Genomic DNA, 17,774 nt, shown 5'->3' with positions numbered 1-17,774 from the left:
GCTAGAGCAGTAGGGGTGGCAGCTGTTTCTTCTCAAGGCTCCCACTTTTCTGATAAACTCTCTTGAAGTATTTCTATCCATTCTCCATTTAATTTTGCTTCTGCTGGGGCATTGTTACATTGGTCTCTGATCTTTAGATTCCAACAGTTGGTTTTTTCTGCAGTTCTTTTCATTTGGTCCCTAACTTGTAAGCTTTTGGGAGCAGAAGCTGTGCATGCATATTGGTGGTATCTCAAATCCACATCAGAATAGTGTTTATATACTGTTATGCTAAAATTAACATTGCATGCAGAGGCATGAAAATAAAATGTATCATCCTAAGTCATACAATTCTTGGCTAAAGAAAATCAACTGTTCTCACGTAGGATAGTTCTATAGAAGAATATAATACAGAAAAAGGAAAAATCTTAATAAGGAAATTGATTTTTATAGGGTCCTTACTGTCAAATCATGCATTATTTTCAGTTTGTTAACATGCAGCTTTGTAAGTATTGGATTTACTATTTAAGTGGTATGGATTTCAAGTGGGTGGGCTAAAGCATAAAAATTTCTGGTTTAGGATGATGATGTTTTGAAGAGATTTAAAATTAGGTTTCTTCAGTGGTTTTAGAACCAAGTGCAAATACCAAAGAGTCTTGAAGTCCTCTGCAAAGCATGAATGCATATCAATATTTATAGTAGTCAGTAAATGGTTGAGATTATAGCCTTTGCTTCTGGTGAGCAAATCTAATCTGCAAATGGAGAAAGAGAAAGCATACTTCACATAGTTTAAGGAAAACACTAGAGGAGTGTTGATTAGTACAGTTGGTCAAGGAAACTATAATGGTATTTCTCCACTGAAGGTCAGCTTCAAGAAAGGAGAAAATCAGAAAGGGAAATGACTGTAAGTAAAGAAAAATGAGCAGAAACTCAGTAAAATAAAAAACCAATATTGTAGGAGAAAGAGCAGTAAGGAAAATGAAATTAAATATTTTCATATGAAAACAAATCGGTTGTCAGATGGTGGGATTCCAGTTAGAAAAGAAAAAAACATGCTTTTAGTTTGGAAATTAGACTGCTGGGCTTCAGAATTAGCAAGACTTAAGACTAATTCCATGTGCAGCTGAGTCAGTTGACAGCTCTGCGCAGGGGATGTCTTAGCTCCCCTCAATCTCTCCTCCCTTATGATTGCACACATTTGAGCTTTCAGTTTTGTAAATCTGGCTGAAAACTACTCGGATTTAAAAAAAAAAAAAAAAAAAAAAAAGTGATCTTGCCAGATTAGCAGGCTGATATGGGTCAGTGATGGATGCAGGAGAGAGACAGTGAGGAAAGAGTAGGATTGAGACTGCTACCAGTTAAATTGGGTTCAAGTACCACAGGAGTATAAATTTGAGAGGCTTTTTACATTTTGAAAAATAATTTTTGACTCAGTTGACAGCAGCGTAAAACTTCAGGCTAATCATCCAGGACTAATTTGTGGCCCAGGAAAAAGTCTTAAGGTAGCATTTTAATTTTTCACGTTCTAGCATCAGCCATTGTAATTTCTAGGTAAACTTGTCTGAACATGTTTCCTCTGAAATTATTCTCCGTAAGTTTTCCATCTGATTGATTCCTGTTCCATTCTCTGGTTTTTTTTTATGTTCTCAGCTTTCTGAACTCAGTCGTGTGCAGATACTCAGCAGCTTATTTTTACATGTTCTGGAAACAAAATTCTGTTCATTTTTCAATTTATTTGGATTGCTTCAAAATTGTCTTAGCTTTTCAGGCCTCTTGGACCTTTGTATTTCCCTGGACTTGAGGAAAATCACTTCATTTGTCTCTTCCCATTGATGATGAGTAAATTAATATTCTTCAGTTACTAGCAGATAGTGTCCAAAAATGTGCATTCCTTTTTAGGGTTGCTTCTTAATTTTTCAGCCACATCTTGCAACTGAAAGCTTTAATGGTACTTCTGGGTTTTTGTGTTGTTTTTTTAGGTTGGAATTTTTTTATTATTATTATTTCGACATATAATTTTTAAAATCATTAAAGGAGATTTTTAATGCAAATTACTACCTGTAAGTATATAATCCATAAAGGTAGAGAATATGTGAATTCAGGTATTATTTTGAAATATTCATGAGATTCTTGAGTTCAAGAGATTAAGAGAGACTAAGGTGATTGATCTTGTAGAAAATGTTTTTTAAGCTACTTTTGCTTATGCATATGCACCTTGTCTACTGGAATATAAAATTATAATTCTACAGTCTCTGAAGTTTAATTGTATATATTTCAAATATCTAAATGGGAAGAGTTGGTTTCTCCTAATGATTGGATTAGAATAATAAGTGTTTAGAGAACCAGAGTGTTTGAACAGTATTTAAACAGATTTATATGGAGAGATCTGGAAAACAATGATGAAATCTAGAAATGGGAAAATGGGAGTGTTTCACTTGTGTAACAAGGACTCAAGGATTATTCTGAAAACAGGTGAAAATTGCGTATCAGTATGCAGTTCTCAGTACAATATGAACTGAGAGCAATGGGCAAGGCGCTGGTAGTGAATGCGTAGCAAGAAAGTTAGTAATCCCTTGAACAGTTTGGTGTTACTAGGGTGGGTTTCTTTTTTGATGTTAACATCGCTTATTCTCTGCAAAGGTTTGTTGGAAGGCTACAGGGGAGATTCTGTGTAGAAGTATTGTAGGATTATCCTATCAAGAACAGTTTCCAGAGCACGGTATGACAGCGTTGATCCAGGGTGTCTCAGTTACTGTGGTTTGTTTCAGCCAGAGTTTAGCTACTCAGCTGCTTAGAAAAGGAAAAAGGAAAATGGTTAAATGAAGTTTTGGTGTAATATCTGATCCAGAGTCTGTAGCCAAGCTGTTCAGATACAATACTACAGAATATGCAAAGATCAGCAACAAATAGAAGCACAGAAATCTTGATTATTTCTGTCCCAGTATAGTTTTTAACTTGCAGTGAAATTTGATCAAATTTATACTGTGAGTCCTGCTAAATGGCTGCTTAAGTGTCGTGTCTGTTTTTCTGCTGAGGAGGCAGATTTTCAAATTAGTGTGTAGAGCAGCAGGGAAGGATAGGGAAATTAATTATTTAAGATAGGCCTGATACGTACTTCTCTCACTCTAGGACAGAAAATTAGACTTAAAGAATTTAGTTGTTTTATCTTGTAGGTTCATTTAATTATTATATAGAAAACATGCTAATTAGTAATTCTGGTAACACAGCATTTTAGGAAAGAAGAGGTGAAAAAATTCTGGTCAGTAACTTCTTTAGAGACATTCCAGTAGGTTAACCAGTTCTTTATTTAGGGGAGTGTCTCACTGATACTGAGATACCTCGTGATCATCCCAGTCCCTTCTGGGTAGAGGACTATATATAATGTTGTACTGCAGGCTTTTCTGTATGTGAACTGTCATTACCTACAATTGCTTGTGAGAGATACAGTTCTGAAACATGGCCCACATAAAAATGGTAGATTTTGTTACTTGTGCAAGGCATCTGAATAGTTTTAGGCAGCAAAAAAAAATTAAAAATGTGTAGGTTTTACCCCAGACTCCAGAAAACACTTTTAATGGAAACTGTTGTTTTGTATTTTTTGGTTTTGTGGAGGTTTTGTTTGTTTTGATTTGTTTTTAATTAAAAAACAACAGTTTTAGTACAGTTAGAGAAACTTTCCTATGTAAGTAAGTTGCTGAAATACATATTTCTTGTGGAAATTGGTAAATAATGGAGAGGTATTTTTATTGCAATTGAGTAACCTTTTTTCAGAATGTAAGGTTTGGGGGTTTCTTAAAACACTAGCAATATTTTCAAAATTAATTTATTATTACTGTTAATGTCTCCTGATTTTAATATTAAGGATTTATAATTTGCCCATAAAACATCCAGCAGAAAAAGATTTCATATACAAAGTTGAATATAATAAGAACCTTCTTCTGTGCTATACTACATTATGCAAAATCTGGATTTTAAATACTGACCTTTAAGCATGTGATAAATTCCCAAAGCCAAAGAACTGAAACTTCTTGAAACAAGAAGCTGGTTTAATTTTCCTTAACAACCCATGGGTCTTACTCCAGATTCAACTTCCCCCCCCGAACTATAATGAATAACTAATCAGGATGATTACAGTGGAAAATTATGTGACTGCATTAAAAAAAGAAGTCAAATTATTATCAATTCTGCTATTCTGGAGTAGTTACAAGAAACTGAAATATGTTGCATGATTTTTAATGATTTACTAAGAATCCACTAATCTTTTGTAACTAAAGTTGCTAAGATCAAAGAAATTGATTATAAAATGAAGATCTGTTGCATGTGTATTTTTCTGTAGTACTTTTAGCCAAAAGACTTCTGACATTTATAAGATTTGGCCTTATAAGGCTTTTAAAATTTTTAATGCTGAATTTATGTTATGTAGAAATAATGATACAAAATGATAGGAGAAACTTTCATGCCTTCCTTTAACTCTCATGCGACAGCATGAATAAACAACTGTTCCAGGCTAGCTGGAGTCCAAATCTTCTTTTATCAGTTTACCATGAAATGAGTGCTTTAATAGCTGATGCTCTTACCTGATGGATGACTGGCAATACACACACATGGCAGCTCCTTAGCAGCACATGCTCTTAATAGCAGCTTTCAACAGCAAGAATTGCTTGCCTTTCGTTCTTGGGGCAGGAAGGGTTACTGGCCTGCGAGGTGTGGCCACAGGTTACAGCTCTTTGTGCATAAGGGAGCATGGTTGGTGGGTCAGGTGTGCCCAGCAGTGCGGCTCCCTGGGGAAGAGGCGCTGCTCAAAGGCCCTTTGTGCCAGCCTCCACCAGGCAGCGCTGGGTTCTTGCTCCTGTCTCTGGAAATAAGCATTGGCTGGTCTCTGAAAGCTGAAAAGAAAGCTCAATAAATAGAAAAGAAAGCCTTCTCCCTAGCAACACGCTGCCTTGAGCAGCTTGAGCCTTCAAATGGAAGGTCATATGATTGACATATTTGTCCCCTAAAGAGAGTGCACACAATTCTTTTTTTCACTTCTCTGTATTTTTAAGCTGTGTGAAAGCGAGTTTTAGCCAGCTGTACAAGAGAGGAGACTAGCCAGTTGAATACTACCACCCCCTCCTCCTGGACTTCATCAGATCTGAGAGTTCAAGAACAACAGGAGAGGCATCTGCGGTGTTTATGAAGGAGTTAACTTGGATTTTTAAACACCAACAGTTGTATTAGAGTACCAGTAAAATGCATGTAAGACATATATGTGATACCGTATTCAGCAGAGTTGTGGGTTGCTTATATACTTATAAGCAGCTGGAAGTAATTGTGAGCTTTTTGGTACTTTCACTTTTTAGCAGCTGTTGAGAATTAGTGAAAGTATATACGTCCATAGGTCCTTTTAAACTTTCAGTGTTGTGTTTCCTCAGTTGGACTAGAAAGTCAAAACTTAGGTCAGTTGAATTCTTGGGCATCTTACATTAAAATAAAATTGTTATTTCTCTGGATGGTAGCTTTACACAGAGTTCGATATTAAGCAGTCCTTAGATGACTCCACCTTGGGGGTTGTGTGTGTAGAAAAATAGTGTCAACAAAACTGCCTTCTTTTGAAATTAAAACAATTTATGCAAGTTTTATAAAGAGAGTGTAGGTGAAATGCAGAAACAAATCTTTTAATCACATTCAGTTGTCATGATTCTTGTTGAAAATGTGACTACAGCAGTAAGCGTGACAGTCTAAGAAGCTATTGGAAGACCACAACTCCCTGAATACTAACATTTTATAATTGGGTAATGCTAAACATTCATGGTTTTACTCTGTAATACATTGATTTATTTTAATTAGTTAGTATTACCTTTTCAGGACATGTTAAGCTGAAGATAAAAATGTCTTAAAAGTTACTACCACAACTTGAATTTCAATGTGATAGTCTGCAGCCCCCTGAATCCTGTATTTAATGAGACACGTAAGAGAAGGTACACTTGAAAGATGTGTACTAATTCACAGCAACAGTCTTTGTACTCCTGGTCACTGGCAGTTAGTTTTCTTTTGTTGCTCTAAAGTTGTTCTCACGTTCTTTCTACATTGCTAAATTTTATATGAAATGTCATTTTTCTTACAATTTTTGTTATTCCTGGGTTGGAACAGATTAAAACCACAATGGACGTGTTTTCCATTTGAGAACATGGGGTAATATTTCGGTACCATTTTGAGAATGAAAGGCTTTGTTTATGTACTAAAACATTTTCATAGCTGTAAACAAAATTAGCTGGCACAGGAATCTCTAGAGTCTTCCACAAAATACTAGTTTAGAAGCCCCTTAATGGGGATTGTGTTCATAATGCCTCTGATAGCTTTCAGTGTCTTTGCACCTAAGAGAAATTTACAGCTATTCAGAGTGTATAAACTCAAACTTTGAATAGAAACCTCCTTGGATGACAGAGGAGAAATAAATGTTACAAGCCAGGCCAGATTTACCTGCAAGTATTTTAATTCATCATTCCATTGTTTTATTTCTAATAACTTAATCATAGGTAGTTGTGTAGCATCAGTTATATTATTTTTATAATTTATGTAAAACTCAGGGTGGGTTAAAGCATTTGTCTTGATAAAAGTGGAGTCTGTTGACACAGTCTCATTTGGCACTGTTCAGTCTGTTCAAAAGGCTACAGCTGGAATGAAGACCTGTATAACATAGGTCATGTTTGATGTCTGCTCTGTTCAGATTCCTGGGATGTGTTCACGGTACTCAAGATGTTGCTGGTAGAGCTGTATGTGGGAATTTTGTACTAGAGGCTTGCCTGGTAGTGTGCTTGTGGTTCATTGTGCTTCATTCGGTGTCCTTATGGTTTAGCTCCTGCTTTCAAAATCAAAGTAACCAGTGAGGAGGAGTTTTGAATGTCTAGCATTCCAAAATCAGAAATACCAAAAATAAAGTGTTTAGCTCTGAAAGGTTTTTTTGACTGGGCTTGCACATTTCTAAAATCTAATGCTTTAGATTGCGTTATTGATAGCTATTTCATTTGAATCTCAATACAAATGTTAGCAAGTGTCTATACTAATAAAAAAATCTTAATGGCTTCCAGCATCATTCTGTCTTCTTGAACATATTTTAGAAGGTACTGTATAAATATGGGTTTCTTTTAGGATTTGGGGGGGTTTGGTGTATATATATGTCATGAAAGATACTTTCCTGTTCTGGAGCTTTATAAATTACTGAAACTGTTCCGTATGGTGTATAGAAAGACTCTTGTCACTGATTTTTATAACAGCATTAAAAAGCTGAGGTGTGAAGGAAAGAGGGGACATTATTTCCTTGAAAGCCCAAAACCTTGTGATTTAAATACAAGCCCATTGTATCTGTCCTAAAGAAATATTGGGACAAATACAAAAATTCATTAACATCAAGCAGAATGCTACTGGTGACACACGCACCCAGCCCCCCATTAACAACTGGTACCCAGAGGGTATATGGTGAAGCAAACCCTTAATTTCCACTGGTGCTGTATTTCGGTCTGGCTTAAAATGTGCTTCATGCTGAATTTCTGTACCTTATCTGTATTTTCTTCTTGCAGAAATGGAAAGTGGGGGAGGGAGGGCATAAGGACTCTCAAAAATATTACTGGTAAGCCAAGTATCATGATTAAACAGGGATATGTCAGATAAGATGATGGGAAGTGTAAAAAGATATGCTGCCTTTTCCCCCCAGTGTATCTTTAACATTATGACCAATGAATTTGTCAAGTGAAACAGCACAGTCGTCTTTGCATATCATTTGAACTGAGAGCTTGCTTTGAAGAAGATAAGCAGGCTGTGTTGCCCAGAAGAAATAATGATGCTAATTTATCTTTGCCTGTCCTCATAGACATAGCAGTGTGCATCGGTGTTGGAAAGGAAATAGAGAAATAACTGAGCTATAGCTTGCCACCTATTCAATGCCACAGTATTGTTGATGGCATACAGGGCTCTAAGAAATATGGCTGATCTTAAAGTAGTGATTTATCTTACTTTGTCTCAAAAAGTATTTGAAAAAGCTTCCTCTGATGTAAGAATAGCTGTCGAATTATGCCAAAAGAGACTTCTTTAGCAAATTCTCCGCTGTATGAACAAAGCTACGTTGTGTAGGCTTTATGCTCCATCACCATCCGAAATGTATAATCAAGGATGAGAAAGTCTTAAGTAACATGTTTACCAATAACCTCTAACTGTCAATATTTATATTCTGGGCAAGGGAAACTTGGAAGTCTTTCTGGTCTTTCTGAAGTTTTTTGAGGGGAGGGGATGATGAGATGTTTCCCTTAGCACTGAGTAATGGAGTAGCTTACCAGAAGTAAAAGCCTTTACAAAAGTGAAATCTGATGTCTTGCAGTACGCAATTGATTAATAGTTTAGGTACTCACATTCAGATTCTTTCAAAAAGCTCTTTTCTTTGTGCTCTACATCTGCTTACCTGTCATCTTCCCTAGGATTTCATTGCCATAGATACTTCGGTCTTTTAACGACTTAAATATGAAAAAAAGACTTTCCAAACAGAATAGATTTTAAGCATTATTTATATTAGCTTTAAGAATGCCAGTGTGCTTTAGCCTATGATGTTTTATAATACATTTTACAATATATTGATGTCTGAGATGCATTTTTTGGTTTGATACGTGTATGTCTTAGGAATTTGTAGTATATTGTTTGTGAGGCTTTTTGTTTATAAATTATGAATGGAAGGGTTTTGTCCCTGAATGGAGACATTCATGTGTAAAGGCTGTTTGACTGCTGCATGGTATGTTAGGAATACTTACTCATCTACGAGTGAATTGCAGTGGAACATTTTTCTTTGTCAGGGAGATAAAAGCATTCTAGAGCCCTGAGAGTCCAGCGAGTGTCTCGGCACAAGCCTCCAAGCTGCAGCTGTGCAGCTATATAGCAACTGGGCACTGTAGGAAGGCAGGGTGACAGAACCCTAAGGGTCAGCAGTGACTTCTGAATAAGAAGGATAAGATCAGTAGCAGTAAAATATTTCAGTGGTGCTGTTGTGTTTTACCAAAATTCGCATTAAATTAATAAACTGCAGGTGGCTTATGCAGACACACAGTTTAAAAAATAAAGTATTTGTATTTAATGTGTGTATTTCCAGAGGTACGGTGGTAGAAAAGTTACGTTTATTGTGGCAATTTTAAATTACTTTATTTGAGGAAATGTTTTAAGTATCTATTCTTGTTCATTAGTATAGTGTTCTTCCATAATTGCCAAGTTCTCTGCCCTGAGTGCGTGTAAAATTATTTAATGCCTTACCGAGTTAGTAGAAAAATAATGTGTTACTGGAAAAAATATCTACCTGAAGTATATGTGGCAAAAAGCATCCAGACTTGGACAAAACATGATGTCTGGAAGAGATCTCTCCAAGGGTGCCAGGAAAGGTACAGAAGCTGCTGTTGAGTATTGCTGTTTAGCCAGAGGTGGTGTGGGGCGGGCAGGAAGGGAGTTTGCATAAATTGCTGAGGTGTTTGGAGGGTGAGTACTGCTCTTTGGTGCTCCCTGGTCGTTCTTTGCATGAGCCTGGTGGGACAGGCCTGCTGCAGTTGGCTGGGGAAGCTCAAGACTGATTCTCGGCCTCTGCATTCGCTTTTGGTTTATCCATCATTTTGCTTCATAATTTCCTCTTCTCACTTGCTGCTCCTGCTCTGATCTTGAAAGGATAGCCATGGAACAGCTTATAAGGACTGCTCCCTCAGCCAAAGCCAGACTTGGCTGCGTTTGGTGCAAGATAAAACTGTCTGCAGCCTTTGCTGGGGTTGGGCTCAGTTCAGTTCATGAGAATTTAGCTGAAGTGCAGGGATGTGTGACAGGATTGCAAAAATACCATCCAAAATGCATGACATTTGGAAGCTAGACTGTCAATGAAAGTCACTAACATCGCCTAAATAAGCATATTTATATTATTATGAATGTAGGGGGGGAAAAGTATATTTGCTAGATTTTCCAAAGCAGTTATTCCAAAAGGCAAATTAGCATTATATGGAGAAAGTATGTATGTTTGTACAGAAATGCTGAAAAATTTCCCTGCCAGTGTTGGTAATAATAAGAATCAGAGTACGTTCAGGTAAGACTGTGAGGCTCAAGGAGCTCTGTCAGGATAAGGTACCCCTGCTCTCATACTGAGCAAGTGGATTGTTCGGTTTGTGAATTAACTCACCTGCAGTCACCTTCTGTGTTGGGCCAGTCTGGGTCCGGCAGCAGTATGGCAGGGCATTGATGGGCTCCTCTGGGTGCTACCTGGTGGATCTCTGCTCTGTAGTAAAGCATTGCTACGTGATCCTTGTTCTCTTTTAAGGTAGTATCTTCCTTTCTTTCTGTACTGTAATATGTTAGGTTTCTCAGAGCTGACTGTTCTCAATCTAAGGGTCTACCTGTCACCTCTAAGTTTGTTGTCATCTTCTGAAACCCTTCATTGTCATAGCACAGTGAATGTGCTTCCATTTGGAGTCTTGTCTTCCACCTTGATACCATATCCAGCATGTGTATGTTTTATGTGTAAGTAAGAAGTTAAACTGTATGAGACTCTTAAGGGTTCGCTGTATGCATGTGAGAATCTGAGGCATTTAAGTGCCTAATAATAGTTTCAGAAGCATTAGTTAAACAAAAGAATTCTCTGAGGACCTTGGGGTATCTGAGGTTGAAGTATAGCTTGGATGTTGATAATGAAAAGAAGTCATTAAAAAAATTAAATGGAGTGCTTTATCTGAGCTCCCTATTTTATGACATGAAGCAAGCTCTTAGTAATCGCAGTTTATTACATAACTTGGATTCCTCATTTTTTTTTAAACAGACAGTATTGCCCAATGTAGGAGACAGAATTGTGGTTTTAACTAGGCATCAGTATGGTCAGCCTTGTGTATTTCATTTGAAATTGTTTTATTTTGGGAGGTGCTTCCCCGGAGACTTCATGTAGGTGGCATTTGTAGTTGTTGCTAGCATTTTGAACCTTGTGACTATTAATCCTACTCTGATAAAGATCAGAAAACAAGTCACTTGAAATGATCGTGGGCACTGACTGGCATTTGGTCTCCTCCAGGTCTTTTTGTTGCTAGCCCAAGTAGAGCCGAGCCACTGTGAGAAGTACTGGGCCTGTGTTCAGAAAACAGTAACCACTGTTGTCTCTGCACAGCTGGCTTTGTTAGGATTTACTGCTTGCATCTCTTACAGTATTTGTATTCACTGAGCAGTTGCAAGTGCTTACATTTAAAGAGTTACACTTCAAGATACCATTTAAGGTTCTTTTTCTTAATCTGCATGTTACATTGTACATGAGAAATAGAAGGAAAGCACTGGAGATTTAAGAGGATGAGACATTTGAGTCAATCACTTGAGCTTCAACTTAGTAATGCAAATCTGGCTTTAAGTGACCTTATTGATGTTTGCTCAAAGTAGCTTCTTTTTGGTACAAATGACTGAGCTTTGTTGTAGCTATTGTACAGGTAATGTACTGTCCCTTTAGAGATTGCCTTTGTATCCCTGATGCAACCTCTCTTTGCTTTAACAGAGAGTGCCTGCAGAAATGCCTGGAGCTAAGATAGATAGTGTGGTGTGCCTCATTTGATCATCTGTCAGCAACGAATAGAGAGGATAGGGCAGACAAAACCGCGTGGCCATTGCTCTGTCCCAGGTCTTGGAAATTTGAGGGGGTTGGCTGTTGGTGAATGATGTTGAAGTGGAGAGCTTGATACCAGAGAATGAAGGACGTGACAGCGTATCTGAAAGGGTCCTGGCCACTTCTGTGACTTACGCCTTGAAGAGAGGTTGGCAAGTGACTGTTGCAAGTTTAGGGCTGTGAGGGGACAGCAGGATTTTGAGCAGTCCTGGTAGGGTGGTGCCAAGTGCTGAGCACCCACGTCTTGGGGGGGTAGCATTGTATAATAAACAGTGCCATCTTCTGGGAGGAGCCGGAATGCTGTCCTTGTGGTCAGCTTTGAAGATGTTTTTAAAGTGGGGTGGTTTTGTTTTTGTTTGGGTTGGGTTTTTTCCTCCTTCTCTAATAAATGCTTTGAAAAACAAAACACCAGAGGTTGAAAACCAGTATTACTGTCTAGTAATGCAAGTCCACGTTACATCTCTGAATTATCACGATACAGTCTTCCAGGAAAAGATGGAATGTTTTGTTTATTAATGTTAAGTTTCATTTAATAAATCTATGTTTTGGAGTCTGTTTAAAAGAGCAGAAGTTTATCAACTGCTAAGCAATACTCCAGAGAAGTAAATCTCAGAAATAAAAGGACTTTGTCTGCTTTGTATGCTGAAGTCCTTTACTATTTTTGTAAACAGGCTTTGTAAAACCTAGATAATTGCAACATCTTTTCTCATAGGAAGCATAGTGACCTATAGGAAAATGTTAAAGATCCAAAGTAAGAATGATTATTTTGTCTTTTATTGCTTGTAAGTTGTTATAACTCCTTCTGGCGATGTCAGAAGGGAAAAATGTTTTATGTCATAAAATTATTATCCTATAAATAGTTACATTGGGGAAATATTCACTGTGGTGCAAAATCTGGGATTAGAGTTACTAAAATTATCTTAGCAAGTGGAATGTAAGATTCAGCGTTTTCTGAGACTCATTAATGGTGTCAGATCAATCACCTGAACTCTTATTTGGAGGAAGTGAGCAATTTTAGTAACATTGATGGAACTATATGGGAGATGCAGCTGACATTGTGAGGAGGTTTTTTTGTTACATGCTTTCAGTTAAAGGAACCCAAGCAAAAAGCCAAAAAGTATAACCATTACAGGGGGAGGAGAAAAGAGGAATCAATGTGTTAAAATCTTTATTGATAAAATAAATTAGATAAGGTGTATCCAGGATTACAAGAATTTGTGAGATAGGCAGATAGATAGATTTGGAATTGGTTTTATTGCGTCATGATTTTCTAGGTAATAAAAAGCAAAGATGCAAAGGAATTAGTTTCTAAAAACAAACAAAAAAAATCCTTTGCATGTAAATTTTAGGTCTGTCATATTAAGCATGCTATATTCGGTACATTTTGTATTCCAGAGGGTCTCATTTTAATGACTGGAGTCTGATGTTTCTGGATAGTACAGTACTTAACTATACAATTGATTTGTAGTTAAAATGATAATTGAATGTGTATTTAATTTTTCAATATTAGTGTTAGCTTCATCTGTCACATAGTATTTAATATACAAAGAAAATGTCTTAACTTTCCATATATTCTGAATGTTTAACAACAACAGAAATTGTTACTGTGTGTAATCTTTGTATTTATGCAAGTCCTCAGTGTTACAGTTAGGACTTCAATTTCTGACATCTGAAAGTAACCTATTGTTGACCTGTTTTACCATGTTGATTTTCAGTTGTTGATAAAAATTAGATGTGTTAGTGTTCATTGCAAGGGGGTGGTGGTCCTTGAGCATGCCTTACACTAAATACTGTATTTGCTTAGATACAATTTAAAAACTTTTTGTCATGTAATTTAGTAAATTACTTCTCCGTCATTTGAGAGTAAAGTATGTATAATAATATTTTGCTGCAAACTAGCCTGAAAAAATACACATTTTCCTGTATATTTTGGGACACTGCATGTAGATAATCCTATTAACTCTTAACTAGTTTGAGACGATGTTTCACCGGTGCTGTGCTGGAGTGGACGCACAGTTATTTAATAGATCTTTTTGTTGTTGTTATTGGTGGTGATTGCTATTCTTTGTGTATTTTAATTCTGTTTTTTTGTAATCACTCGTGCTCCTGGAAGTTCTAGTTCAAATCATCTGTAGGAGTTGTATTTTAAGACAGGTGAACAACTCTGAAATCAGACTTTAAGATTTTCAGAGTGGATGGCACAGTATGTTATTATCCAGGTTCCCATTAACTTGGAAGATGCTGTTCCAAATATCTGGAAAATATTGTGTGAATAGACAAGATAAGTAGAAGTATAAGAACTCGTGTTTAGCAAAGGAAGAATGCGATGCAGCTGACACTGAAGCTGCCCTCTTTTCCGTCTGACTGAGAATGTCAGCAGTAGCATTCAATGCAAGAAGCAAGATGGTAACTTAACTTTAAAGTAGACGCTGACCATTTGTCTTGGGTTTCCTGTATCGTCATCTTTGTTTTCTTTAGTCTATGTCCTATCTAGCAGAAATGGTAGCATTTCTGGAAAGACAGATCAGAAAATGTCTGGTCTTAAAATTAAATCGTACTAATTAGAAATATTTTTGTTAGTAACAGGAAAAGCAAATTTACTGAATACTGCAATGTTTATGCAAGCTGCAGGATATCAATGGAGTAGATAACTTCAGGGAAGTAATTTATATTGAAGCAAAAACAACAATAATTTAGACTGTATAAATAGTAGTTGTATCTCAATTGGAATACATCTGCATGTGCCAGAATTCTGCCTTACAGCAGTCGTTGATGTCCTGTTTGGAAAGCTACTCAAAGTTTGTGTATTTTTCATTTACTGCCTCCCCCCCCCCCCCCCCTTTCCCCCCAAGTAGTCAGTATCTCAGCTGCAGTGGAGCAGGTTACAATAAATTGAAGCTGCTTAAAATTTGTGGTGTCTATTCTTCCTCTAGACCAATAATGTATTTTTTTTAAAGATCCGTTCAGGATTACATGAAAACATTTACTAAAACTTAAGAATAAAAATTCCTTAAACAATTTCTATCAAACACAACTACAATTTCTATCAAACACAACTATACATGTAACCCTGTTTTTATAATTTATGGTACAAGTATAAATATGGTATCTCTTAAGATATTTATTAACACCATTTAATGATAGACAGCAGGCAACTTGCACTTAATTTTAAGGAAAAGTTGACAAAGCTTTAATGGTAAGGCAGTATTTTCCTTAGTTAACACTTGAAGGCATTTTATTCTAGGTCCCTTAGACCTTGTGTACTAGTGAATTAATAAGCCTGATTTCTTCCCATCTTTTCACACACAGGCAGAGGGAGAAGACAGCCTTAAAAAGATGCAGCTGATGGAGCTTGCAATTCTGAATGGCACCTACAGAGATGCCAACATCAAATCACGTAAGCATATCATAAGTTTGAGGGTCAATGCTATAGTAATGTCTGCAGGTTTTCATTACTAAAGCTACTTTTTGGCAAAGTACAGCAGTAACTGTGTTGGAGAACGGAAAGCAGTAAAACCCCAACAAAACAGTAGACAGCTGTTGCAAAAGATCTTCTGGAAATTAGTTATATCAGTTCGGTGGTTTTTTGTTGGTTCTCCCCAGCCTCCGCCTCTTTGTCTAACAGTATGTCTGGGTTGAAATATTTACAGATGCATAGTTTAAAAAAAAAAAAAATCAACCCATAAGCCAGATTTTTCTATTTCACAATCATTTTTTCCTTAATACATATAAAGGACAATACACTCCTTTTCAGTTTCATTTTTAGAGGTTTCATTTGAAAATGTTTACAAGTGTTCAGGATACTGTGAATATGTTTTCCTGTAATATATTCCTTCCTTTCATCTTGCTTGCATGCGTCCCCCCAGTGTTACGTTTTTTCCAACAATTCATCAACTGATTTCACAGCTGAGTTCACAGGGATCAGTGATGTAATGAGCCATTTTTACGATTTCTTCCATTACATTTGTGTGAAAATGCATTTGCAAACGCATGTATGCACAGGTTTACACTTGAAAATTAATTATGTACACCTACTAATGAGACCATATACGTTTGTGTCACACGAATTATTTTCTTTAGTTGCAAATATAATTTCTCCACCTGAAAAATGTAGTTGCTGATAATGTTCCAAAGTAAATTTTTGCTGTAGCTGTGATGCAGATGTCAAATGTAAGCACAGTTAAATCAGTCTTTTCACTAAGGGCCTACTGATATTTGCAAATTTGTTTCTCCACACAGTCACCATTTCAGTGCTGAATATGTTTAAAGGTTGGAATGCAGTTAGGTCAATTTGAGAGTGCTTACACCAGTGTAATTATTCTAATTTGAAAAGAGACAAAAGCAAGGGCTTCGGTAAAGGTAAATCTTTTGACCCTAAAGAACGCTGTAATATTTAAAGCTAGATCAGTTTTAAATGTATAATTTTTTTAGTCCAAAAAATAATTACAAATTTTTAAGTAAAATAGCTCTCAGATTAACTTAAATTTATGCAAACTGTTGCATAGAAACCTTTATTTGAATTTGAGCAATTCCTTTGTCTGATCTGTTCCCATTGGCCCATGTATCTGTATAAATGGGAAGATCGATTATTTTTTTCTCGTTTTTGACTAGACATTTCCACACTGATACTCACTTTCTGATAGTAAGACGTTTTCACTGTTTGTGTTTTGGTTTTATGGAAAACTTGAACATGTAGAAGCCATACTGGTTTATTTCTGTGTAAGAAAGGAAATCAAAATGTTTGAGGGTTTTTTGGAATTATACATGAAGTCTGAGCACTTTTGTTTAAAAAATTAATTAAACCACAACAATCTCGAATCTGAAAAACTTCCACCATGTTTCTTTTCAGACCACCTGTAAGTTAATTAAATCAATGTAGATCAACAGTAGTGCATAGAAACCTACAAACCATAACCTTTTAAGACTGACTGTTACCAGCTGATGTGTTGGTGTTTAAGAAGTTGTTCATCTTGTGTGCCAACAGGCTTTCACTTAATGAAAAGTGCTAGCACCATTGGGAAAAAAAAAAAAAAAACAAACACCCCCCCCCACACACACACACACACCAACCAAAAAACAACAATTAAAAAAAACACAACAAAAACAAACAAAAAAACCCACAAAAACAAAGGAAAAAAGCACCTATTTTCTTTAACCTATGCAAGGCCATAGTCAGCTTCTAATACAAAGCAAGTATTTTATTTTGGGGAATTTGATATCGAAATAACTTTTGAGTCTATTTTATTTATGCAAGTGTAGGAGAGGAGATATATTGTGGTTTTAGGTCACCTTTAACTTCAGTGATCCTGGAAATTGGCATTGCATATATGTTTAAATATGACTTTAAGATGTATAAAAACTGTGGACTTGTATGGCAGCTCTGCATAACTGAGTATCTGTGGACTCTGTATTTGCACTAAATTTTTTACTCTGTATTTGATTATGACAGTATTTTCCTTGTATCTCCTGCATGCATCTCAGTCTCATGCAGTCCTGATAGCATAAGTGAAGATATGTGGTCTAAATGGAGCTTTTGTGCTGTGTAACCTGTTTGAGAAATCTACCTCACTGTTTTACAATGGCTTTTTTATTTTGCATGTTCATACTTAATCACACTGGAAAATGGAAAGCTGTTTGCATTTGAATGGTGTGCTTTGGCACTGTGTGATCAGCGCATGTACTAATGATTTCCTTTTATTTTTCTTCTTTCCTACTTTTCCCCTTTTTTCCCATTCTTTCCACGTTTTGTACTGCTATCTCCATACTTTCCTCTGAATTTCTTTGCTTACTGTAGCAGCCCTTGCCTTTTCTCTTGCAGCAACAGCCCAGGCTCCAAGGATTATTACTGGGCCTGCGCCTGTTCTCCCACCAGCTGCCCTGCGTACTCCTACGCCAGCTGGCCCTACCATAATGCCTTTGATCAGACAAATACAAACCGCTGTCATGCCAAATGGAACTCCTCATCCCACCGCTGCAATAGTTCCACCTGGACCCGAAGCTGGTTTAATTTACACACCATATGAATACCCCTACACGCTGGCACCAGCTACATCAATCCTTGAGTATCCTATTGAACCTAGTGGTGTATTAGGTAAGATCTTTGTATGCGGATGACTGGAGAATATATTGTTTATGCTTTTATGATATTTGCAATCTAGAGGTCGTGAGG

At 36.6% G+C, this 17,774-nt stretch overlaps 1 protein-coding gene across 8 annotated transcripts in view; it reads left to right on the top strand.

Annotated features, from left to right (window-relative positions):
- The window catches only part of QKI (QKI, KH domain containing RNA binding), a 159,735-nt gene that overhangs the window by 131,396 nt on the left and 10,565 nt on the right, over window positions 1-17,774 (top strand). For 5 of the 8 annotated variants that reach the window (XR_013928645.1, XM_080390569.1, XM_080390572.1 and 2 more), the window contains 2 exons: window positions 14,915-15,002; window positions 17,400-17,696. Coding sequence is in view for 7 of the 8 variants with exons in the window: in XM_080390569.1 (XP_080246695.1) it covers window positions 14,915-15,002; window positions 17,400-17,696 (385 nt within the window). In the remaining variant the exon portion in view is untranslated. The remainder of the gene's footprint in view (window positions 1-14,914; window positions 15,003-17,399; window positions 17,697-17,774) is intronic. The other 3 variants (XM_080390571.1, XM_080390574.1, XM_080390570.1) reach the window with 2 other exon arrangements.

This window comes from Falco punctatus (genome assembly GCF_963210335.1).
Source record: "Falco punctatus genome assembly, chromosome: 5".
In the NCBI taxonomy this organism is placed as follows: Eukaryota; Metazoa; Chordata; class Aves; order Falconiformes; family Falconidae; genus Falco; species Falco punctatus.
This window is presented reverse-complemented; position numbering and strand designations above follow the sequence as displayed.